General features: G+C 38.2%; 2 protein-coding genes across 7 annotated transcripts in view; both read left to right on the top strand.

Moving 5' to 3' along the window:
* The window catches only part of LOC107726169 (craniofacial development protein 1-like), a 34408-nt gene extending 31023 nt beyond the window's left edge, over window positions 1–3385 (top strand). For 5 of the 6 annotated variants that reach the window (XM_016535703.1, XM_016535718.1, XM_016535691.1 and 2 more), the window contains one exon: window positions 2918–3149. In XM_016535703.1, coding sequence (XP_016391189.1) covers window positions 2918–3008 — 91 coding nt within the window. In that variant the 3' untranslated portion in view covers window positions 3009–3149. The other variant, XM_016535696.1, reaches the window with a different exon arrangement.
* An 8252-nt stretch (window positions 3386–11637) lies between these two features.
* The window catches only part of LOC107726155 (BCAR1 scaffold protein, Cas family member), a 99990-nt gene continuing 85117 nt past the window's right edge, over window positions 11638–26510 (top strand). Inside the window, exon 1 of the mRNA XM_016535668.1 lies at window positions 11638–12072. Coding sequence (XP_016391154.1) covers window positions 12061–12072 — 12 coding nt within the window. The 5' untranslated portion in view covers window positions 11638–12060. The remainder of the gene's footprint in view (window positions 12073–26510) is intronic.

Here is a 26510-nt window from a genome sequence, read left to right as displayed (position 1 = left end):
GTGGGGACCCTACTGACTTTCATTATATGGACAAAAACAGAAAACATCCTTTAAAATCTGAAGAATGCCATACAAGGTTTGCAATAAGTGATTAAATGATGACAGAATTTACATTTTTGGGTAAGCTTTCCATTTAAATCTCACTGCACACTCAGCACTGATGCTCTGGCTTTCCTAAAAGGGCCTGATGCTCCTCATTTTTAATATATGGATGAAAAGAACTGTGTTAGTTCTCTATCAGACAGTTGTAGGGCGTGGAACCGTTACTAAATTAAAAACCTGGCCTGGGGGTTTAAAATAAAGCAGAAAAAATTATGGTTTGCCACTGATTCCATATTTCTGTTTCTCTGAGAGGGATGTGGTTTAAGAGGAGGATCGCTGAAGTGTGTGGAGGACGCACAGACCAGAGAATAGCATAGTGCACAGGCCGCTAGGCCAAACTGTATTCCCACAGGACTGTAAGGGCTGTTTTCCGTGTGAGACTGATGGTTGAAGATCTTATAATTTTTCAGAAAATGTAGGACGACAAATACACCCAGATCTGTCAGAGCTAACGCAGTTGGTACACCCTGGGCCTCAAGTCTCTGGAGGCAAAGGGTTGGTTGGCCATCAGAGCTTCCAGAGCATCAAGGGATTGAGACACTGGGGAGAGTGACCCTCTGCTGGGATTTAGGGGGAACAGAGCAGACCTGTGACAGATTGTGCTCTTCAAACACAGCAGGCAGGAAGCACAATGTTTGATTCAACGTTTCAGTGTCTTTACAGAGTTTAACTAAGTACCCAAAAGTACCTAGTTAACTAGGTAAACAAAAAACTAAAATAGCTTTTAAATGGTTCATATCATGAAAAATCAGCTGTTCCTTAATTAAAAAAGAATTTAGTGCAGTATTGAATCATTGTATATTGGATTTTTTAGAATGCAAAGCGTCCTCCCTTCCAACAAAATTACCTCTTCAAAGATGCCTATTCTGTGTTTCGAAACATAATACTGTTATTCCTGAAAAGGACAAACGATAAGAGTAAAATGTGGAAATGCATGTGCTGTTCCTGACTGTGTGTAGCACCTACTGCTCGGCAGATTCTCCCGATGAGTCCCTGATAATTTCACTTTGACATGGTTGAGTGTCATATTTGATTATGAGAACCTGCCGCGGAATAATTGCACAATGCATTTCTTTTCAAAAATCTGGCATTAAAATAAGGGGCAGCACACAAGCTATGTTGGACCCAACATCAAACCTTTAGCCCATGTATAAGTGCAGCAAATTGTAGTGCAATTGTAAAGGTCAAAGACAAGGGAAAAATGGTCATAAACTAATTTATGACCGTTTTGATGCAAAAAAATAGGGGATATCGAAAAAGAAAATATGTAGGGAGGGGTCTTCAATCCATCGGTTGTTTTTTCGGCTTTAAGATTTTGGCATTGCACTCAATATGTGGTGGCAGATGAATGAACTGTAAAGCTACAATGTTTGGATTTATGTGAACTTTACTAAAACGAAATAAAAATAAATTACAGCTGAATAGAAATATCTAAATAAAACTAATAACTGACAAAAGGTAAAATGAAAATAAATAAATAAATAATAAAACACATGCATAGAATCATCCACAAAAAGAGCATTTAAAAATGAGAGAAATGTTATTTCATGCCAACTGTAAAAAAAACATGATATGACCCATTTAAGCCTAGTGTGTTGCTCAAGCCAGATTGTGTTTGTAAGTATGTGGGTATTTGTGTGTTTTTCACAGAGATCCCATTAGGACTTCAAACAAGACACAGGCAATCAGTTTTTGCTCTCTGTCTTCTTTTCATCATTGGCAGGGGCCTGATGTGATATCTAATAAAATGTTCGGTCTCTGCTTTGTAGCCTCACATGTCTCACACAAGGGATTTCCTAGTGTGCACAGTGCTCTACAGAACAATTCATTTAGACCTCACATAAAGCTTTGTGTAGGAGATGCCCCTCTCTGCTCATCATCAGCCAGCTCCCTGAACCTGAACCCAGACTATCATGAGGAAAACCAGATGATGTCAGCCTGAAAGGGTTGTCCTCAGGATCTGCTCTTACTCTGAGCACCAGCGAGTCTTGTAATGACAATAAACAGGGAGGCTGAATACATGCACCTATAACCTCCGACATCTAATGGATACAGGTTCACTAAAGCCACTATTGTGTTGTCTGAGACAAATTCTGGCCTTAGATCATTTGAGCTTGCCGTTTATGCAATATAAATATCTAACCTGTGTGACTTTCTTTCCTCTGTGAAACTCAAAAGAATATATTTAAAAATAAAACGTCTCAGTGTTTGTTTTTTTTATCTATAAAATGAAATTAGACCCCATTGACTTTCATTATATGGACAAAACCAGAATTATTTAAAAAAATATCGTCTTGGTTTCTGCAGAAGAACTAAAGTCATGCCGGTTTGGAGCGACATGAGGGCGAGTAAATGTTTCAAAAGCTGAACTGGGTATGTCAGAAAAGAATGACATCCAAAATGTGGAATTCTGTGGTCCTTCACAAATGCGAACCACTTGTGACTGGTAATAGCATTGTGAAATCAGCATGCCTAAAAAAAGAAACAAATATGTGTGTAAAAATCACTTTACCACCTAAGTGCTGACATTTACCAACACCCCACTGTCCCCACTCACGGCCTGTTTCGTTCCAAGACACAATGGGAAACGGCAACAAAAGCACTGAAAGAATGCTTTAGAAAAGCATCACTAGAGATGCAGTGTACAACGGTTGCAAAAAGATGATATTCAGTGTATGTAGTCATTGACACAAGGAACAGAGCAAGACCTAGTGTTTGTGTCACTGTCATTCTTGCCAAGGGCTTGTTTACATGTGCTTTATTTCCTCCACCATTATCTCAGTGTCCTCACTGTCTCTGCTCTCTGTGTCTGTAGGTACGTGGAGCGAAAGAACTTCCTAGAGCGAGTGGACCAGCGGCAGTTTGAGTTGGAGAAGAGTGTGCGTCTGAGCAACATGAAACGGTGACAAGAGAGCAGACATATTCACTGATCAAAACACAGACTGTCCCATATTCACACACACCCTCCATACACTCTCGGTTTTCCTTGTCACATAGGTGGAATTTTTTTTCAGATCCCTGGCCTGTAGCTCCCCAAAACTGGACTGCCTTCAGTTTGAGTTGGAGAAGAGTGTGCGTCTGAGCAACATGAAACGGTGACAAGAGAGCAGACATATTCACTGATCAAAACAGACTGTCCCATGTTCACACACACCCTCCATACACTCTCAAGATGTTTTTCTTCTCTAGGATTTCTTCTCTAGCAATTCCTCAAAAACCTCATTTTATAATTAACTGAGGTACATCAGGCACACCTAACCATTCAATAATAGTGCCATTAATGGGAAAAAAACCTTGTTAAGATGCACAGATAAGGGATTTCATCTTAAACTGAATTATTTAGCATAATTCACATCTTTGTTCTGACAGTGAGGTTTTTCATAAATGTAAACGGCCAATATTGCACCCTATAGTGGTGGTTTTCTTTTATTTGATGGTATAATGGAAGAGCACAGTTGCTTTTGTTTTTTCCACGTGTACTTATTACTGTCTTGTGAATTTATTTTGTTAAGAGTGGTTGTATGGTAATTACCCCACCATAATTTTAATCGTGTTTCACGGTTTGACAGAAATAAATCATGTTATTGGGTGTGGACACTTTCTTTTTAAATGAACTGTGTCTTGCTGTTAATTACTTTGACCTACTAATTAATGGCTCCACCTCATACGGCTTTCCTCTTCCCCATCCCTCTTTGCTAGCTTATGCCCCGCTTGTCTTCATATACACTTGAAGCTCCACCCCCACCACTGTCTGTTTTTTTTTTATTTTTAAATATCATGTAGAAAAGGGATCAGCAGGGTTCAAGTCACGTATCTCTGAATCACTGTAGTGAGTCGTGCATGAATCCTTCCCCTTTTCAAAACTATAATAATCTGTGAGATCTTTTTCTGACAATGAAAGTCCTGTAGTTGCAGAATTTTATCATTTAAAAAAATGTGAGTGCTGCTTGACCGTATAAAAGGTGTTTTGAGGGGGATTTAGTGCATTGCTAAGCTGTTGCGATGGTGTTATGGGTGATTGCTCAACCCCAAAAGCGCATGCCTTAATCTTTATGATATTCTCATCTCTGATATGGCTTGGTGTCTTTTTTTTTCATTCAATGTCTATTCGATTTTTTCACTCATTTTATCATCCTCTAGCTAAAATGGTAAGTCATATAGCATAGAAAAGTAATAGCACACCTCTCTTGCATGATTTGAGACCGTACCACAAATGGGACAAGTTACATGCATTGATGCATCTCTCTTTTTTTTTGTTTGAAAGAAATTAATACTTTTATTCAGCAAGGATGCATTAAATTGATCAAAAGCTGCATTAAAAACATTTATAATCTGACAAAAGAATTCTATTTCAAATAAATACTGTTTTTTGTATCTTTCTATTCATCAAAGTATGGAAAAAAATGTATAATGGTTTCGACAAAAATATTTAGTACAAATATTTTTGACATTAATAATACCAGTACTAAGAAATGTTTCTTGAGCACCAAATCACCATATTAGAATGATTTCTGAAGGATCGAGTGGTACTAAAAACTGGAGTTATAGCTGCTGAAAATTCAGCTTTGCCATCACAGGAATAAATTACATTAAAATAGAAAATGGTTATTTTAAATAGTAATACTATTTCACAATATTAGTTTTTAGTGCATTTTTGATCAAATATATGCAACCTTGGTAAGCATAAGAGACTTCTTTTAAAAACAAACACAAAATTGTATCGACCCCAAACTTTTGAATGATAGTGTAAATTATGAGCAATATCAGTAGTGCCATTAATGATGTACACGGTTATTATAACGGCTGTGTAAATATGTGACCCTGTCTGTGAAATCCAGGCTAAAGTCTCAAAATCTAATTATGAGATAACAAGCATCAAAGTTTGATTTCAACCATTAATTTCACTATGATTTCAATCTTTGACATGGCCTTGCTCAGTCAATATTAAAGATATAAAGGTAATATTTTCACAGAATGTTCTACATATTTATGAAGGATGATTTTATGTAGAAAACAGTAAATCGCAAAAAAGGCAAGATCACATATATTATGTATATTTCAGACTAAATTGCAGTACTGTGTTTTTGATGCGTCAATTCTTAATTTGTTATTTTTCCTGAAAAACCATGTTGGGTCTTTTGATAGCATGGGCGGTAACTTGTTCATCCTTTCACTTGAAGATAATGGTCTTGTTTACATAATTCAGTCTTCCCTCTCCCTGTGCGTAGGCCTGTGTGGGCACAAAGTTTGTTTACTGCCATTTCCTGCTGCTCGACTACCATTTAGAAGGATGTTCGGCATGCTCCACGCATCTCTCCAGATTTCTGTAATGGCTGACCCCCACAGCAGTCCCCTGCCTCACTGCTGCATTGCTTATTTCCCAAATGGAGATCAGTAGCTGTTCTCTGCTCTGATGTTGTCCTGTGCAAACATCAGACTCTGCAGGTGGGAATTTGAATGATACTGGCATAATTCCCTCACTTAATCAATGTTCTCGAAGCTGAGCAGTGAGCACTGTGGGCTTTTTGTGTTTCACACCAATAAACTGGTACATTCTAGGCAGAAATAAATAAATGTGCCTACATGAGCATACAGAAACAATCATATCACAGAGTACATGTCATTTGCAGATTCTCCATGCATAGCTGTACTCTTAAAGAAACGGTTCACCCAAAATGAAAATTGTCATTATTTACTCCTGCCTTTTCAAACTTGTTTAACTTTCTGTCTTGTGAAACCAGAAAGGTACATTTGTGAAGTACATCGTTGCCACTCTTTTCAGTATAATGAATGAGGATGTGAGCTGCAGAATTTCCAAAATGACAAAACGGCAACATAAGTTTACTAAAAAGAAAACACCCTGATATTCACTTGAGTTCTCCTTGTGCTTCATGAGAGTATTCAGATTCATGAACGAGCTCTTTTCAGTCAGATCTATCCAATGAAATTGTGAACCAGTGAGCTCACAAAACCTGAAAGATTTCTTCACAAATTAGATTAGTTCTGTTGTTCCATGTTTAACTCGAATCTAGCAACGTTTTTTATATTTTCATTGTTAAACATTTGATTTACATTTATAATGCTATACTTTGCTTTCTTACCTTGGCGGGGCCGGCTCCAGACATGGGCAGAGGTGGGCTGAGCCCACCCAAATGACAGTCTTGCCCACCCAATCAGAATTAGATAAAGATTGCATTACTTTTTTGTATGCAGTGATTAAAACCAATCTGAAGTGGACTGTATTTTGAGAAGTGTAAGATATAGCTGGAGACTGCCCCAACAATAATAAAATAACACCAGAAAATTACAGCATTTTTCTTTTATTAGCTGAATGCAAGGCACGCTGAATTCACGCGGCTTCAGTCTGTAGCAAAAAAGCAGAGGCATGACAACGAGCGAAAACGGGGAGTTTGCGAGTTACGGGGAGTTTAATAGGCTACATGAATATGTATCATAGCCTACCATTGAAATAACCTGAGCAATTTTAATGTTATAAAAAACCCGCTCATTCAGTAACGTGCATTCATTGCATGGACGGGGCAAGACTATAATATAAATGTCTAAAATGCATGTAGGCTATACAGTTCAGTTGAAAGTTTACGCCTTTTGGCTTGCTGTTAATGCTGAATGGAAAAATGGAAACTTAAAGTAAAGAGCTTGTGTGATGAAAGTTGCGTTCGTGACTATAGCAACAGTCGGCTCGACTGAGAAACGTAGCGTTCCACTTCTATGACGTAAACGACCAGTGATGCAAACTATTCAACTTTTTATGTCAAATTCCGCAGTTTTGAATAGAAAGTAGGTCTGTCATTTACGTGATTCATGTAGCCTAATTCATAATTGATTATGACAATAGCATTTTTCTGTTTTGCGTTTTCAACAATACAACTGAAATTGAATGGGTGCATATTTTAAAATAAAAATATTATTTGCAGTTCAGATTGATTAGCCTACTTTACAAAAAATCTTATTCTTGTTCTTTTACTGTTCTGTTTTCTTATTTTAATTTAGTCCCCTAGATCCATTTAAATCCTTTATTTATTTAGTTTCTTTAAATAAGTACCATTACCATAGATGTCTGGTCTTTATATTTTCCTCAAAATAATTGGTCCCCCCAATGTTCTAGACTTGATTACGGCCTTGTTTGGTATAAATAAAAAAGTTAGTTGAAAAGAATCACCAATGTGGACACAATGATCCAGAGAAAGAGAACAAAGAGGGCTTTTTTTTTTTTATATTCAATAAAAAAATAAAATGTTTATTTTGCTGTGAAAGTGCATGATATTCTAGGCTGCCCATTAAAGCTTTTTTCAGTGTACATATAATATACCGGTAGTTAATATAGCAATATCTTCAGTATAAATATCTTCTAGAATATATGATGATATGATGACTAAAAAATGCCCACCCAGGATATCTGCCAGCCCACCCTTCTATAGCCGTCAAGAACTGGGACCTGTACCTTGGCATTAAATTACATAAAACTACTTATCGCTACTGTGTGATTGTTTCTAATATAATGGAAAATTTGACTTCACACCCACACACATTTTTATTTTATTTTGCTTTTGGTGCAAATGAAGACAAAAAATATATTTGTTGTATAGTTTCCGTTCACCACTATAGAAGTTTACCCAAATATGACGACTTCTGCTTCTGAGAAGCCCAGAAATGTGAAAAGGGTCCTTTTGCAATAGTTAACAGCTCACTGAATAATCAATGAATGATGAATTAATATTTAGTCTGTTCTTCACACTTAAGAAGACTTGTAATATAAGCATATGAGTTGTATAAATGCAGATTTTATATTTTTACTATGCTTTTGTGTCCTTTTTGAAGCTTAAAAAAGTCCCTGGTTTAGACCAGCGTGAGGGTGAGTATGATGACTGAATTTACATTTTTGAGTGAACTAATCCTTTAAACATGCACGTAATGCATTTCACCTTTTCCATGTGAAGGCATAGTGGGAGTACAGTGAGGTAGCCACACTCATTTTTATTCATGTCCTCCCCCGTCCACTCAAAGTCGATGGTAAGTGTGTGGTATTCAGGAGTGGAGAGGAGCCTGTCGCCCTCATCTTTATTCAAATGCACCTGTCCTCTCCTGATTTTACTTTCTCTCTTGGGTCTGAACACTGCTGTTGGCTCCTAAATAATGCCTTCATCCCTTTCCTTCTGTCACTTTTTCAATTTTTCTATCGCTTTCATCTTGCATTACGCTTAGATGTGTTGATGACACGAGTCTGATTTTCCTGAACTCTGCCATTATCATTAACTTTGACTTCCACTTCACAAGACTTTTTTCCTTTCCTGCCATTCTATACTTGCATTTCCCCCCTCTATTTCCTCCTATCTTATTTCACATCTTGGGTACATTTCTTGAGTGATTTCACAGTAGTAACAAACTGTCGGTTATTAATATTACTTAGAATGCGTTATGTATAGAGTCAGACAAGCAGGCCAAAATAGATCTGATCCAATGCATCCACTGATCCAACACTGTGATAGAGGTGTAGACCCTTAGCAGTGTCCTATATAAAAAGACATCTCTGGAGCAACAGGGCCTTAGGTGTCTACTCGGAATTCCTGTAGCGTATATATAGCACAAACTTCACCTCCAGGCATGTGTATCTGTCTGTCACCAAGTGCATGAATTCAAACAGGGGCAGAAACCTTAAAAATAGACAGCGCTGTTGAGAGCACAATTATAAACAATCACTGTGATGAGAACCTAAAATAACAGCTGACTAAAATGTTCCAAATGCCTCTTACCTCCAGGTCGCCAGAGTTAAGAGGAGCTTTAAAGGACTGCTGGTTGTTTACTACTCCTATGTGTAAGCCACAATAAAATGATTTCCTTCTAAATTTTTATAGTGCATTGCCTGTTGAACTATATGGGTTGCTTTTAAGGTTAGTACAATGTGCTGCACTTTTTATGGCACATTTGCGAAAACACTTGTACCTTTATAAACATTCTTGTCTTTTTGGAATCACTTTCTGGAGTGATTTTGCAGAAAAATCAGTCGAATCTTGCAGAATGGAATTAAATATGGGTAGAATGTGTTAAAAAGAGCTGAGACTACCGCAGTGGTACATGAAATCATGATTAAATTACCTAAAATATTTAATAAACATGTGGAGGTGTCAGATGTACAGTATAGAACTTGATTAATGAGGGGTGTTCCAAATCTGTTCTGCCCACACCGATTCCGTACGGGCCGGCTCAGTGGCTAATATCCAATTGCAGACCACAAGAGAGTTTTTTTTTTTTTTTCCATCTTTGCAGTAAATTCAGCCTTGTAACAGTGGACTTGTTTGGCAGCCCACCAAACAGATTTCCTTCTGAAGGTCTTCTTTCCTGTATTTTATCCCTTTCAACATTAGCCAATGTTGGCAGATGAAGGGAGGGAGTGCCATGACACCAATTTAACAGACATTTGAAGATAAGAAGAGGACCTTTGACTTCTTTCACGCAGCTGCCCTGGATAATTAAAAGCCATTCACAGTGCTCATGGCATAGCTGTCAGTGAGAGCGTTGGGAATGATACTGCTTGTAAACTAATTGTCCTCCACAACACACATTTCTATCTGCTGTCTGACAAATAACGCACAGTTTTTTCCTTAAAGGGAATTTCATCATAGATGAGAGGCTGGCTGTATTATCGCAGATTTTTTGTGTTAAATTTAAACCTTTTTTAAAGATGTGCTTAATCTTTGTTAGTAACCCCAACCCCAGAATATCGTCCAGCATCAGCTAATTTGAAAGGCCAAACATTTTTGTTGGTGTCAGCATCTTTTGGCCAATTTGTGTTATTAAAGGTTTTTCTTTCAAAGTCAAATGCTAGAATGTTTGCAGCCACAGTTTCATCATGTTAATGGGTAATTACTACTTTTTATACTAAATATATACTATATATTTTTGTTATCAAGGAGATTGTTTCTCTGCAGATATGGTCGTTTCCGGTAAAATTCCGGCAACCACAGCTGCCGGTTTTTTACCGTAAATTTTGCAGAATTTATTTTACAGTGTATGTTCAGCAAATGCAGGATGCCATAAAAACTAGAAATCAGTAATTAAGTTTAAAAGAGAATTAAGCATTAGTTATTTTTAAACCAAACAGTCTACATCATCCATTGCTATGATGCGGAGTGAAAATATAGTTTATGTTATAGTTTCTTCTTGTGTTTTGCTCATTGAATTGAAATCCGTCAAGATGTTATTTGATTGCTAAAAGGAGCATCTTAAGGGGTTTGTTAAATGCACCTTTAACATAATTGAAAACTGGATATGCAGCCACAACACCTTTTTGGGTGTTTCCATATTGTAGATTTTTAAATAATGAAAGTGTTCAGTGAATGTAATAGCCTAGTGTATTTTAAAGCAATGAATAATAAATCTTTAGTGTAAAGCCTCGTTCACACAGTCAGTGACTTGAACAACAATGTGGCCTGAACTTATTCATTTTCATTAAGAGCTGGAGACTTCCACAACTTGAGTGACTGTTGGTGACTATATGTGGGCATGTCCAGTGAACTGACAAATCTGAGAAAATATTTATGCAAATATGGAGTGACTTAAAGACAGTAAAGCCCACGTAAACCTGCCAGCTACTGTGTTGGAGCAGGATGACTGATTTTGTCTAAGATGTAATGACATATCAACGAATCACAGGTTTCTTTGTCGTTGATGGTGTGAATAGGGCTTTTTAGAATATTTCTGACATTTTCCATTTGATACAAAGTTACCACATTTTTTTATTATAGCAACAATAAAGGGCTCTTCACATTGACAGCGATTTGAGTGACAAAGCATCATTCGTTGAATTTGTCAATAGACAAATTTCGATCCAAGTTTGCATCAAAATTCTAATTATCATTTCCTCTGCCTGGTATGCTCAATTAATTAATTACTAAAGCCAAAAATGTACTTGCATGACACAAACATGCATATAGCCAAATGCATAGTCTTTCATTCGACACATGCACACTATAAAGTTTTCACTATTTCTCAGCAGAACATAATTGCTCGTCAATGTGGGCGTCTATTGTTGTTGCATCTACAGTTGTTTATCCTTGTTGTTCCGTCTCCTATATCTATTTTCAACTGTGAAACAAGGGCACAGGCCTGTTTAGTGCAAAAAAATAAATAATTCAAAGCCCATACTGATTGTGAAATTTACATCATGCGCACTGTACATATACTAGTTTGGGTTTGAATGTGAACAGATTTTTGTCTTTAACTGAATTATGGTTGCCATGTATGCCAAGTATTCTCTACTATACTTCCACGAAATATTTTTGTAAGGCACAAATATTCTTTTCCCAGTGAGAGGGAAAAATAAAACAGTATAAAGACAGTATAAAAACATTAAATAGAACAGTAGCACGAGACTGGCATAAACGCATCGAATGTGAACACCGTTAACCATAATATAAACCATGCCGTGTTCATCCACACAGAGGTAACAGGAGACTATCCCTTTAAACAGAACTTGACGATTCCATCACAGGGAGAGAGCGAGCGAGCAGCGTGCTGGTTCGCTGTGCTGTGAAGTGTCAGTGTACGCCACCGCAGTACAGACAAACAGAAGCCAGGTCATTCCTTACTGTACGGGGGAAGAAAAAAAAACGAGTGAAGAACAGAAGCGTTTTAATTCAAACACAGCCATATTATTAGTAGCCCAACTGCAGCTCTCTGCCTCTGGAGAGGAGGACTGAAACTGCGCAGCGCTGCCCGTGCGAGGTGGAGCGGAGACACATCTGAAACATTCACATCAAACTTCTCACCCCATCGAGACCCGGATTGCACCCTTACTACAGACAACATGGAATAGAAGGACTCTGAGAGAAGCCTAACAATACAAATTGATGTTTTCTGCTGAAAGCCCGTTAGAGGGGAAGAAACTGGTCGGTTAATATCAGCATCAGCTTTGTAGTGGATTGAAAGAAGGAACTCAAGATGTCTGTACCGGTAAGTACTTAAATTTAATCTCTGAAATGATTCATCGCGACGTTTAAAAGTTACGGAACTGCTTGATAGTAACCTACATGCGTTGTGCTGGACGCCCAGATGTTGGTCTGAAAGAATAGGCTGTTTGCTCTCGGTATTGCTGTGGTGATGCACACTGTGGTCATTTAGTATAAAGCAGGTGTTCGGGACGGTAGTGTAACTGAATTTTTGTAGTTCCCTCAAGACAATACACGAGCTGTGTGTCAAAACCTAGTGACCTGTCTACCTAGACAGCGTTTTTGGGCGTCTTGGCGCGTTCCAAGGATGCCCGAAATGGTGCGCGTGCCAATGATGCCCAAAAAATGCGTTATATATAGGCAGCTCAAGAGGTTGAGAGCTGAAGTACAAAAAATAAGCGCCCAAATAAGATGCAGAATTTCCTCATGACAGGTTACCATACTAAACATTTCACGTTTCTGTTGGCTTAAGGTATTTTTTATTGGTTTCCACAAAAAAAAAAAAAAACGAAAAATCAAAAGCATTTTTTTTTATAACTAGTTTTTTTTTTTTTTTTTTGTAAAAAGTGTTACATTGCTTTATGATTAACCCATTATGTGAAGAACCTTATGACCTTTTACCTGTGGCCTTTCAGCTTGTTACTGCTTTAAATTAATTATTATTATTATTAATTTTTGTAGATCAATTAACCAAATTTGACATTTTCTAAGATTTGGTCATGTTTTATATGTCTGTGTGCAATGGCCTCATAGCGCAAAAGTCCCCTTGAAAGTAATATTCTCTTGCAGCATTTCATAAATATCTATAGCAATGGATTTTTTTTTTCGATGGATGTGCAAATTGGGACAGTTTCTGTCACAAATTCTGTTTTATTTGTTACCTGTGTTAACGTGGTACGGTAATCAAGAATTGATAAATATGACTAATACTGTGCAATGTGCATATTCACAAGTAAACATGGTTGATCCTGAAGAAAAATCTGTTCTTGCACCATGGACCTGTTTCTTCCAAAAGATTCCCAGCTAAGAGCTCTTCATCGAGTCTCAACCTGTGAGACCTGTGTTCCGCCTCCCTACTGCTTTTGGCATCTAATTTCGACATACTGCAACACGATTTAATGTTTGCCCTCGCTGGCTGAAGTTAAGTAGAAGAAGTCAGTGGATTGCTAATACAGGGCTGTGGAGGATGCGCAGCTCTGCAAAACATCATTGCGGATTCCTGTGGGAGGAATGAGGTTAATTTGCATGTCTTGGCAGCTTACCTATATATTTTCCCACTGCTGTTTTTAGGAGAACTGGCATATTGATGATGTTATGAATAAATAATAAAATCATTTCTGCTCTTTGCATCCATGTGAGGAAATGGTATCGGAAGGCCACCTCGGTGGTCTGTGCCTTGTTCAGTTTAACTCTTTAAGATAATGCTCAGTTCCATTGACAAAGAATGGTGTATGTTCAGATTCAGTATCGCATGAGTACCCATGTCCCACGCCATTTTCAACAAACAGAAGCCAGATTGCTGTTTTTGCCCGGGGTGATCGAGCTTGATCGCAGCAGCTGTTCTACCACAAAGATGAGAGTATGGTTTGCTTGTCTTGTGCCTCATTTCCACACAACCGGTGTGATTCCGTTTACCTGAGACCAACAGATGTCACCAAGAAGTGAAAAATAAACAAGTGTAATGGCTAAAGCACTTTAATGTAGTGTTTGCAGCTTGTTTGCATCAGTAGGAAACCTGCAGGAGTGTCAGGATTGCAACCCACATTGGTTTATTTATTAGGTCTTGGTTTTAAAGGGGTCATATGATGCTATTTTAAAGATCATTATTTTGTGTATTTGGTGTAACAGAATATGTTGACATGCTTTAATGTTCAAAAAACACATTATTTTTCAAATACTGTACATTATTGTAGGTCCTCTATGCCCCGCCTCTCTCAAACGCTTAGTTTTCTACAAAGCCCCCTCCTTTGACAAGCGCAGTCTGCTCTGATTAGCCAGCTGATCCAGTGCATTGTGATTGGCCGAACACCATGGGATTGACTCCCTTTTGCAGCCAGCCTCTAGCGGCCAGTTGATGAATTACAGTTTAAGTCACTTCCTTGTTGGCTTCATGAGAGAGAGCAGGAGGTTGCCGCTCAGTTAGAACGAGCCGGTTTAGGTAGGTGTGGCTGACTCTTAACTTTTATAAAGAATATCTCTTTGGATTTGAGACTTTAGTCTTTGCAACTTTACAGATCTTCTTTATGCACCAAGAGCTTGTAACACTCCAAAGAGAAAGGAAAAATTGAAATCGCATCATATGACCTCTTTAATCCAAACTTTCTGATTTGTTTTAAATTTGATTCTCCTTTCGATTCAGATCAGTTTGGGCATATTTCAGTTAATAGTATCCATTCTGCTTGCACAGAAAATAAATTTCATATGGGAACCTCCTAACTTGGTATATTACGAAAATCTTAATATTTTCTCCAACTATGCAGTTCATTTGATATTTAACAAATATTATAATCACCAAAAACTCATCTGTGGATAGTGTAAGTATTTCTTTTAAAACATTTCTTATAACATTATGCAAAATTAATAAAAATAATACATTTTGGCTCAAACCTCAGTTATAAACTCAAGAAAAATGTGATTGTTTGCCTGCTATTATTTAGCAGTATACAACATTTTAATCTTATCACATACATTTGGACTTCGAACACAGGTAAAATATTACTTGATTTTTTTTCCCTAGCCATATTAGTCATGCTGTCATATTTTTCAGTCAGAAAATCAATGTAGAAACAGTGTTATTTTAGTATTAATTATATACTACTGTAGTTTTTATTAATATTTTGAATGAACTTTTTAAAGTTTTAGTCATTCTTTTATGTGATTTTGTCATTATTTTTTTAAATATATATTTCTATATAGCTTTATTTTTATTCCAGTGTAAGGTTTAGTAATTTTAGTATTGAATTATTTTCTGAATTCAAAAGTTTAAGTTCAATTTTGTCATCTAATATTTATATTTTATTTTATTTCTGCTTTATTTCATTTCACAAATATGATTTGTAATAGTTTCAGTTTTAGTTTTGGTAAACAATATGAAGACACTGCCCACTGATGCTTTACCAACATATGTCCAGACTTGCATATCTCCATACATTTTCACTTGAATTCTGCAAGCGTGTATGGATGCATGCATACTTCCTTTGATACATAAGTTTGAGTTCTACACATGCTCTGCTTCATACATATTGATGGGTATTAATGTTTGGCTGTTAATGTCATTTGCCTCGGCTTCAGATCTTTATCTCATCCCCTGGACAGCTCCCAGAGAGCGTGCACTTATTCCCCCCCACCGTCCCTCGGAGTTTCACCGCAAGAGGTTAAATGCGAAGCCAGCAGGGAACGAACTTGCTAGATCACTCTCAGACGCCTGACATTTGGTGCTTGTCATAGATGATACTCCACATACATATTAATAATGGTGGCTTAGGTGAGTTGTCGCATTTCAATCACCCAATAAAGACCTTTTGCTATTTGTATGCGTTGCCCTGGCAACTAGAGGCCACCAGCCTTCCACATATGAGTTTCATTGGCTCATAGTAACTCATAGTAAACAGCGTATAATGCTACATATGCCATGCATGAACAAGCACGACTCCAAAGATGAATTGCGACATGCACTTGTGAATACGTCTATGAATTCCTCTCTGAAATCACACTGTTCATGCTTGTCCTTGCATAGTAAGTGTCTCATCTCATAGACATTCTTTCCTTCACGCAGTCACACATCAGCGGCCCCTGCTTTGCCACTCCCGGCAGGCATCTTTATCCATTTTTAGTGATTAAGGACGGCCATTTTTTGCTCAAATACACACACTCTTACACTGGATGCATCTTAATCCAGAGAACAGCTGACACGCTCATTAGTTTATTGCTTGTCAGCTCAAGAGAAAAATAGGAATGCTAGAAGCAGCTGCAGGTGAACATATGATGAATATGAATGTAAATATTAACGTTTATGTCACCTCAGGAGTCTTTTGACAAACAGCTCTTCATATTCATCTGATTTAAATACCATTCACATTAGTATGCAGTATATGTGTATATGTGTGAATATTCTTCATTCTCGTTTATGTCTTGGTACATTGCACACATTTTTTTGCATAAGAATACAAATGAAGGGAAAATTGTGTTGTGTTATAGGCTGTGTGTGTGTGTGTTTTCAGCAGGATGTTGTCTGTAGTATGGAGAGTTGTATGTAAAGCATGAAAATTTAATTACCTTGGACAGCGCTCACATTCTTCAGCTGAACTTTATTGGTCACAGATGCTGGCGTTAATGTGCGTGTTTCTGTAAGCACTGAACAAAAGTCTATCCATCTATCTATCTATCTATCTATCTATCTATCTATCTATCTGTCTGTCTGTCTGTCTGTCTGTCTGTCTGTCTATTGTTTTTCATTCTATCATTCTATCTATTGTCGTTCTATTGTTTGTTCTGTCATTCTGTCTTTCTATCATCCTAATGTTCGGTCGTTCTATCATTCTTTGTCGTTCTGTCTTTCTGTTGTTCTATCTATCTATCATTCTGTTGTTTTTCTTCAGTTTTTCTGTCGTTCTTTCTTATTGTATCATTCATTTGTTGTTCGTTCTATTTATCTGACATTGTTGTCATTCTGTCATTTTCTCTGTCTATAAAGGCTATAGGCTACATTTAAATTTGAATTGCATTTTTTCATTGGATTTGAAACCTCAGCTCAGTTCAATTTAATTTACGATTCAGGAATATAATAGAAATTTCTTTGAATATCATTGAAAGTCATTCTCTATTCATTTCTGATCATTCTCTATTCAGTATCATTCTCTATTCAGTATCTTTTGTGCTTCATATGTTTATGAGCACAAAAACTGTATATTCACATGATGGAGTAAAGCATGTGTCTGTCTGATATAGTGTAGGAAAATAATGCAGTGTATAGAATTTGTGGTTTTGTGTGCAGCGATAGTGTGCAAGTCTGCAGACTGACAAACAAACAGATCACTCCAAAAAGATACTCTCTGACTGGTATTCTTTGTCTGAATATAGCTTCACATACTTCCAGCCTCTTTTATCTTTGCCAAATGCTTTTCACCCTTTTTTCTTATTCATCTGTTTTTCTATGTCCTTCATCTTTTGTCACTCTGAAGATTCATATGGCTTTTTTAAATTTTAGTTTCCTTGCTTTTAACAGTCTGTGTGTGTGTACATGCTTGCTTCTGTTTTGCAGAGCTCTTTTGCTGTTATATTTGCAGCAGTGGGGGACATACTCAGTGTGAAATCCAAGTAGGCCCCTTATGATTTCAAAAGCCGGTGTCGTTTTACTCACCCTGGCGTTGACTGTCCTGCAGATGACCGCTCTCAGCTGTTTGGGAGGACACATGCCGGTCCTCACAGGACCTAAAAGAGTCACGTAAACACGTCTCCTCTAAACAAGTCACCACACCCCCTCCCCTTGACCCCAGGGTGTTTAAAGTGTAGCATCTTGTTTTCTGTGTGTCAGACTGGCAGAACTGACTTTAATGAATGTGCGGCCCTCTCTAGAGTTCTGTTTATGCTGCTGTTTAAGTCGTATGTGTTTGTCAACGTGGCTTGGCTGTGCTGAGTTGCTAATGAAATGCAGGACTTTTTCACCATGTGATGATTTGAACTCAGTGTAACCCGCTCTTTTGTTCCACTGCCCTGTAAATCTCTTTCGTCAGCATTAGAAGGGGGAAGAGAGAGGAAAATATGTGTGTGTGCACGTCTGTGGATGGAGATTATGTTGGGTGTGTATGTGTAAAATTTGCATGCCTCGTGTTCATGTTTTGTGTTGAGGGATTGTGTTGGTAGACATAGAGAGAGTGTTGCACATATTTGTTTTGTAGCTCGATGGGCACTGGATCCTGATGTGGATCCTTATTATAGTGCAGCTGTGAGAGTGAAAGGGAGATAGAATAACGAGCGAGTGTAGTTGTGTGCATGTGTGTGTTTTTGCCACTGCCTGTGCCAAATCGTCCCATCGCCACCGTCGTAAATCTGCTGGCTGATGTGCGCCATGGTCATATTAATGGAGTGACATCAATCACACCGGGCTGTCTGAGATTAGACTGTATGTGCATGATGGGATGGGGGAGGGAACTGTACGTACAAGTGAACCTGACAGAGACATCTGTTTAGAATAGACCAATTCAGCTAAGGCCAGTCCTCATGAACTCAGCCTAGCCCAGTCCAGTCTAGCTATTTCCATTCTAGTCCAATTTAGCATGCCCAGTCCAGTTTATCTCAGCTAAATCCAGCTCAGTCCAGTCCAGTTTAGCTAAACCCAGTCAATTAAACTGGGATAAACCCAGACCAGATTAGCTAAAGCCAATCCAGCGGTACTCAGCTAAACCCAGTCTAGTCCAGTCCAGTTTAGTTTGCCCAGTTTAGTCCAGACTGGCTAAGGATATTCCAGCTGTACAAGGCTAAACCCAGCCTAGTCCAGTCCAGTTTAGCTAAACCTAGTTAAATCTAGTTTACCTTGCCCAATTCAATCCAGATTAGCTAAAACCAATCCAGTTGTACTTAGCTAAATCCAGCCTAGTCCAGTCCAGTTTAGCATGCCCAGTTCAGTGCAGGTTAGCTAAGACCAATACAGTTGTACTCAGTTAAACGGAGCCTAGATCAGTCCAGTTTAGCTAAACCCAGTCATGTCAAGTTTATCATGCCAGGTTCAGTGAAGAGTAGCTAAGGCCAGTCCAGTTGATCTCAACTAAGACCAACCCAGTCAGGCCGCGTTTAGCATGTTTAGTTCAGTCCAGATTAGTTTAGACTACTCCAGTTGATCTCAACTAAGACCGACCCAGTCCACTCTAGTTTTGCTCAACTATAGTGTATAGTGTAGTGTGCCGTTTTCAGTCCAGATAATCTGAGACCGGTCCAGTTTACTCAGCTAAACCCAACCCAGTCCAGTGCATTTTAGCTAAACAGGTCCAGTTTATTTCAGCTGAGCCCAGTAAAGTCCAGTTTTAGCTAAGGCCAATTAGGGTTGTGACGGTGAGGATATTTTCCCACCAGTTAATCGACGAGTGACAACACCGGTAATACCGGTATCACCATTGGCAAATGACGTAACTGGTGTTGCGGCTTAACACCGGTATAACCGAAAACACCGTCTATCGCAGCAAGCCTAAGGCCAATCCAAATCAACTCAGATGAGCCCAGATCAGTCCAGTCCAGCTCAGCTAGACCCAGGCAATCTACAGATTGATCGCCCTCTGAATTGCAGAGTAGCTTGGCAGTGATGAGTGATGAAGTGAAAGGGTCAGATGAAGAGCAGGAGCCAGGAGAGAGGGGGATGGAAGAAAAAGAGACACAAATGAGACTAGAACTGGAAGAGTCCAGTGTAACGGCCTCTAGAGACCAGAAAATCCTATGAAAGTTGAAAAGTAAAAGACATAATGGCAACACAAGAGCAGGGTTGCAGTGAAAGACACAGTGAGAAGAAGAGGAAAGACACCACAAGAGGCTTGGGAAAAGATAATAGTAAGCACAAAGGGAGAGAAATGGAAATTTTGAGGTAGAGCATGAAGATAAAGATGAGGAGAAGATTACAGAAGATGCTGTATGTGGACTACAGGCAGAAGACCATCAGTTTGTATATTCTGAGACCACCATCCTTTTCGCAATGTTTGATAAGCTTGAATAAACCTCTTTCCTATCTTAACTCTTCTTCTCTGTTGAGAAGAATTAGTGAGTTGTTATTTGTCCTGTCCAGTGTTATTTTTAGTACTATTCGTATACTGTAATAGTATTTATTAATATTTTGAATTATAATTTATTTTAGATTTATTTTAATAAGTTTTAGTAATTCTGTTATGTGCTTTTGTCATTTTTATTAGTTTTTTAATGTTTCCATTTATCTTTAACTTATTTTTATTTCAGTTTTAGTTTTAGTTTTCGTAATTTTAATTTTAAAAACTTTATCTTATTTCAGTTGGTTTCCAAAGCACCATTTCTAAAATCATCTAGTGTTTATATTTCGTTTCAGCTTTAAAACTAAAGCTATTAAAATTCGCTAATTGAAATAGTTAATAATAACAACACTGCTCCTGTCCTTATGAACCTCTCCGCATCCGCCTGTGTTTTAATGAACCTCTCTGTCTGGATGCGCACCTCAGTCACATCCTCTCAGCTGTGTGTGTCCGTATGAGTGTGTACGTGAAATATCATATTGTATGCAGATGGGAACTCTTAATGCTAATGAGCATGCTTAAGTGAGTGTGTGGCACTGAAGTGCAAGCGTGCACCTCTTATTTGATGTACCTAAACCGCACTGCAGCATGAAGAGACTGTAATCTTTAGTTTAAATCCCGTTAATCCATGTGAAGTTTAACACTGCACAGTATGTTGCATTCCTTAAATTAAAGCAACAGTGCTCGGGATGCTTTGGAATGCCGGAACTCAATTTCATAATTGATGGATCAGGCAGATTAATCAACTTCACAATGTATTAACTACATTCCAGGTTTCTATATCCGACCTCTGGGACAATCTGGGGTCATTTAGTGGCATGCAAATAAATGTACGGTGTATGCTAACACTCTTGAAGCTATTATAATCAGGGTCCCACGCATAAACAGCAAGCATAATGCATAATTAATGTAATTTATTTTACTCTGGTGCTGGAATAGATTAGGGGTGCCCTCTTTGATTTGGCTTGACCTCCACCATCGCCTCCTTGAGGAAGCATCTCATTGGAAGTCGGCGTGGATGTGTTCTTGCTCCTGTTGACCTTTTCGATGATGGTAACTTGTGAGGTGTGATTGGGGATTTAGGGAGAGAGAGCACAAGACCGAAAGGTGAGAGAGAGAGGAGGTGATGGGGGAGAGCGAGACAAAATGAGAGACAGTTTTGAAGTGGGCGACTCCATTTCACACAGCTGCTATAATGTGACCTTTCTGCAGACCGTTGTCCCTCTTCCTCATCAATGCAGTGCAGCGGATTAAAGTTGCATCAGCTGCAGCATGGCGCTAACCCAATGTTGCATCTCCCATTTTTCCGCTAGAGGGGCGACCTTAAAGCGGCTTGTTGCTTTTTTTAATGCTGACGCCAGTGAGCCGCACTTGCAGAAGGATAATAAAGGGATGTTGCATGTTATTACTGCAGCTTTACGGTAAAAGAAAAAGTCATTTGTAGGCAACAAAGAAGCTTGATGTGAAAGAAAATTGATTTTGAAGATTGGCTTTCGATCTTTTGTAGGACTTTGCTGCTCTTCGTTTCGTAGAGTGGCCAGCGTCAGCTGGGATTTTGCTTTTGTGCCACTGTTTGGAGATTAGCATTGGTTCCTTAATAATAGTCCCATTACAACTCGCGTACATTGTCAAACACACAGCATACTTAGAATATTCACTCTCTGACTTGAAAGACAATGTATGTTTCCATGTTTATGATCAACAATCTGGCATCTATGGAAACCTGTTTCTGTCTCAGAGTAAAAAAAGTTATTTGCGACTGTATTGCAGTTTAAACTTTTTTTTTAAACATTTTTATGTCGTCATTGTCAGATTATATCTCTCAATGTTTTGTTTCTCCTTATTGTGACTATCAAAATGTGACTTTATTTTGCATTGTGACTTCATATCTCACAGTTGCAATTAGTTTATCTTTTGTTTCTTTCTAATTGGCTATTTATCATAGTTTAAGCTGTTATTCTGCAATGTGACTTGTCAGTTGCTATTTGTGTCTCATAATTGCGACTTAATTGTCATAATGTTGTGACTTGTAAAATTGTGACTTTATCGTTGTTGCAAGGCATCTATTTTTTACTTTTCAGTTGATCTCACAATGTTGTTTTGTTTCTCGTAATTGTGACTTTTAATCTCAAAATGAGACTATTTTGCATTGTGACTTAATAACTTTAATTCTCGTAATTGTGACTTTGTAGTTGTAAAATGTTCACTGTGACTTTTTTATCTCAAAATGACTCTATTTCATATTTTAATTTTAATCTGTCAATTACCTGTGGTATTTTTTACTCTGAGATGGAAACTTCTATTGGTATCCATTTCTTGATGTATGAGCTGTTTATATGTGCTGATGTTTTTGCTGATGTTTTTCTTGCTTTATAAGGTCCTTGTGTGAGTGTGTGTGTGTGTGTGTTAGCGTGTTAGTCTCAGGAGGGAGTAGCTATTACAAAGTTTATGTGCTATAGGAATGCTGTATTTCCTGTAGCACACTCAGAGTGCTGTATAAGAATCCCAGCATGATCTCCGGAACGCTTCAAGCCAACCGTTGCAAACTCATCAGTTAACATTAATGAACCACAGCTGGCTTGTATAGATATACCTGCTGGACATTCATATTCTCACAGCCTAGTTCTTCTCTCACAGGTTCTTACAAACTTTTATACTTCATCTAATGCATCTTAATTAGAGTTGCTCATGTGTGCAGATGTGAGACTGGTTTGGGTCCAAAAGGAAGACTTCAGTTCCACAGTAAGGGAAATGGTCGGTATAGTGGTCATTTTTCAAATTATAGTCTTTTAGGTCTGCAATTGTATTGACTGAGCCCATTGAATTGGTCTCTTAGGTGATAAGTAGGATGTTCATGCTTTGTTGAATGCATAGATGTTCGTCTGTACAGGTGGCTAGTAGATCTTGCTATCTAGTGAAGCAGGTAAATGATGGGTTTCAGATAGAGGCAGCGTTTATCAAGGTCTTTAATTTACATAGCAGGTGGAGGCCCCGTGATCATCCCCATGGCTCATGGATCATTGCTAGACTTGGCAACAAATTAAGGTAACCAATGTGGCCAATTGCAGACTGGTAAAAGAAGGCCTTGTTCTTCATGACATGAAAGGTTTGCCATCTGGGCCCCCTACCTGGATTTTTCCTGGTTTCTGAATTTAGCTACATGGCTGAGGGACTCCTAGTGTTCCTGGAGGTCAGCTCAGGATTGGACCAGAACGTCTGGAAAGCTTATTGTGTGTTTGGTCACATTTAAAGCAAAATTTATGCACAAGAACCTTTTGAACTTAGGTTGATCTGATTGATATGCATTAAGGAGATGAATGTTAATGTATGTGGGATGGACAGATTAACCAATCTACATTGTTCAAAGCTTTTGTTCTTGTCCTGTGCCCCTTTGCCCTGTTGGCTGGGCAAGTAATCTGCTCAACTGCCATGTGAATTGGGTTTGAACTGGGAGGGCAAGCAATTTACTGCTCATTCACAGACCGTTCCCCAGTTTATGAGAAAAAAAGAGGGGGATGGGGTTGAGGAAGATGGGAAAAATGGATTAGATAGAAATGGAGAGTAAAAGATAGAGGATGAGATGAGAAACACAGAAAGACATTAGGAGAAAGAATGAGTAGGAGAAATATGAAGCAATAAGGAGGGATTGTGAAGAAGAAATATATGGAATTAGGAGAAGAAAAGAAAGTCAAGCAACATGTGAGACAGAAGGCTGTGGGATCTGGATGTATGAGAGAAAAAGAAGCTCAAAGCTTTGTTGATATGATGGTTGTACCACCTGTAAAGGTTCCAAGATTCCCAATGTTTTTCCAGTATTACATTACATACACTTTTCAGTGGATAAACAACCTTTGAGTCATCAGTTGTTTTTTATTATGCATAATTTCTTTGACATTTTTACTGCAAAACAGTATTCATTAAATGTTTTTGCAATGTTAATGTAATGTTGTTTATAGGTTCTGTGCCTGATTTTTTTTTTTGGAAAGCTATTTTGCAGACTTTTGGACCGTCACACTGGAATGCAGGCTTCCATTCCTCTCTTTCTCACTTTTTCTCTCTCCGCCAATTCCTTTCTTTCCTTTTCCAGACTGTGTCCAGGAGTTCTGGGCCTGGAAACTCCCAGAAGCCAAAGTGAGTCTGGGCTAGACTGCTGTCATGTCAACAGCCACTGTGCTGCTAATATACACAGGCACCTCGGCACTCGATCATTTCATCGTCCAGAAGAGCCCCCAATGCCACAGGCTTCACCCCAGCTCTCAGGATAGCTGTTGTGTCATGGAACATGTTTCCTGTGTCACATATCAGCTTCCCAAGGAACAATCCCAGTTGTTTTTTATTTTATTTTTTTTAAATTATTTTTAGCATTTGAGTAGTGCAGAGTATCTCGTTACTTAATATGATAATATCTTTCCAGAGATGAATTGCGCAGCTGTCATAGTCGGAAATGATAATATGAAAACTGCAGCATTAGTACTAGCAGGCGTTAAAAGAGGATAATCTGGAAAATATTTACTTAGAGAAAGATGTTTACAGTAATTGGGCTGTGGGCATTTTTTGTCAGAGCGTAGAAAAAAAAAACAGGCTTGCCTTGACAAAGTCCTTGGTAGATGTCCAGAGATAGAGAGAACAGCAGAGTTACACACAGTTTGCATTCTTGCATTTAAAAACAGCTAGCAAAGTGAATGCAGGGATCTTGAAATGTTTGAACTAATTTTAACTAGACATTCTCATGCTAAGAAAACATTTAGAAAGGAAGAGTTACTTGAGTCCTGTTTTCATAACTACACTTGTCATGTGCCAGCTTGTTTTTGGTTATTGTTTACTTTTGATGGCTGTGTGTCTGTAGCACCTAGCTTATTCTCCTTTACTGCCATAAAGCTTCATAACACAAGATCATACCTCTTCAGCATTTGGTTTCAGTGCTGCTGGATATGGACACAGGCTATTCTGATATTATTTGCACCTATACAATCACGCTACAGAAGATATTACTCTGGAATTGATTAGATACAGCAGCCAGTACGCTCACATGTGATGCCCAGTAGAGCAGCGTTGTTCCCGCATGGTGGGATGTCTTAAAGGATCGTCCTCAGAGAGGAAAGAGGCATTGAGTGAAAATGAAATGAACTTTCCTCACACTTTCTCAGCATATATACCTCCCTCAGACTCTTTTTATGATGGATTTAACTTGTGGCTTCACACTAAATATAATTAGCCAACAAATTAACCATAAATTACCATCACCTTGAATCACTATTGAGTTACATTTCACAAAATACAGAGGCTCGGTTTTCTACCACAGGGTCCATAGTTTATATTTTATTGAAAAAAATTCTCTGTGAAGAGGTTTTGTACAGCTGACCAGTCCTTTTCTCTTCAGTTTAGCAAGCGGTCGCTCTCACTGGCTGAATACGGCCTTTGAACTGTCTACTTGATGGCAGATTGATGGTCTGTGTTAGGATGTGCTTTACGTCTGACTGATGTGTTTGTCAGTGAAGGTGCTAAGGCTCTCATACACACACACACACACATATATGCATCCGTTTGCCGTTGACTGATGGATCTGGTGGTGGCACCAGCTGGGAAGAGGTATTGTTCTGGTCTCCTGCATGTTTCCTCTTCCAGCTCGCTGAGCTGGCCATTTTACACTCTGTCATGTGTGTGTATGTGATGAAATAAATGGATTGTAAATATTTATTGGCGATGAATGCAGTGAGAGGCTCTGAATCGCTGTCTGTGTGCCGCAAACCTGTCATTGCTCTTGATAGTCTCTCGATGGTACCGAGACCCTCAGAGAAGCTTTGAAAAACCACTATGTGATTGAACAAGAATGAATCTTGGGAATCGGTTGTCTTTTGCAGAGTATCACTAGACTATATGATTTTGACTGAAAATGCACTAAATGTATGAGATACAGGAATAGAGGAAGAAGAGTAATTGAACTCTCAATTCAAAAACTCCTGTTCTCCAAAAAACATGCATGTTTTAAAAAAATAAATATACAGTTTTTGTTCACTTTCTAGCACAAATATCTATATTGTGATACAGTATATACATGTCAATTACCATGATATAAAATTACTCTGATATATGATATGATTTTGATCATACCGCGCACCCTTGTGTGCTTGTTGCTCAGATCAGCTATTTCTCAGATCATACAGCCTTCACATAATATCATGTCATATTTAGGGATGTAACGATTAACCGCAAGCCGGTCGAAAATCGATTCAAATATGTGACGATTCAAATTGGTTGAGATACAATTAGAGTAGGAGTTATGTATCTCTGAGGGGAACTGACTGTCTTTAGAAAAGTTTAGTGATATTTTCTTTGCTGTTCCTATTGCTGTTCATAAGCGCCACCTGCTGTCAGAGAGTAAATCTGCGTCTTATTCAGCTCGTCTGCTGTTTTGTTCAGATATGTTTTATGTAGTATAGTTTCACAAAATTGAAGTCAGATCATTCTGTTTTTGCTTCAAACTTCGAAATTATACAGTCTAATTTAGATAAAAAACTATTCATGCTGCATGTATGCTGCATCTTTGTTTGGATCATGATTAAAATCCAGTGGTTGCCTCTAATTTTAAATGGAAAGAGCACAGACAAAGCCTTAGACTGTTCATATTAAAGGCAGGGTATGTGATTTTTCAAAAACACTTTAGAAAACTGATTCGGGCCGAATCGCAAAACAAACT

The sequence above is a fragment of the Sinocyclocheilus rhinocerous genome, unplaced genomic scaffold (genome assembly GCF_001515625.1).
Source record: "Sinocyclocheilus rhinocerous isolate Xijiao unplaced genomic scaffold, SAMN03320098_v1.1 scaffold553, whole genome shotgun sequence".
Taxonomy (NCBI): Eukaryota; Metazoa; Chordata; class Actinopteri; order Cypriniformes; family Cyprinidae; genus Sinocyclocheilus; species Sinocyclocheilus rhinocerous.
Note: the sequence above shows the minus strand (reverse complement) of the source record. Positions and strands in the feature narration are given on the sequence as shown.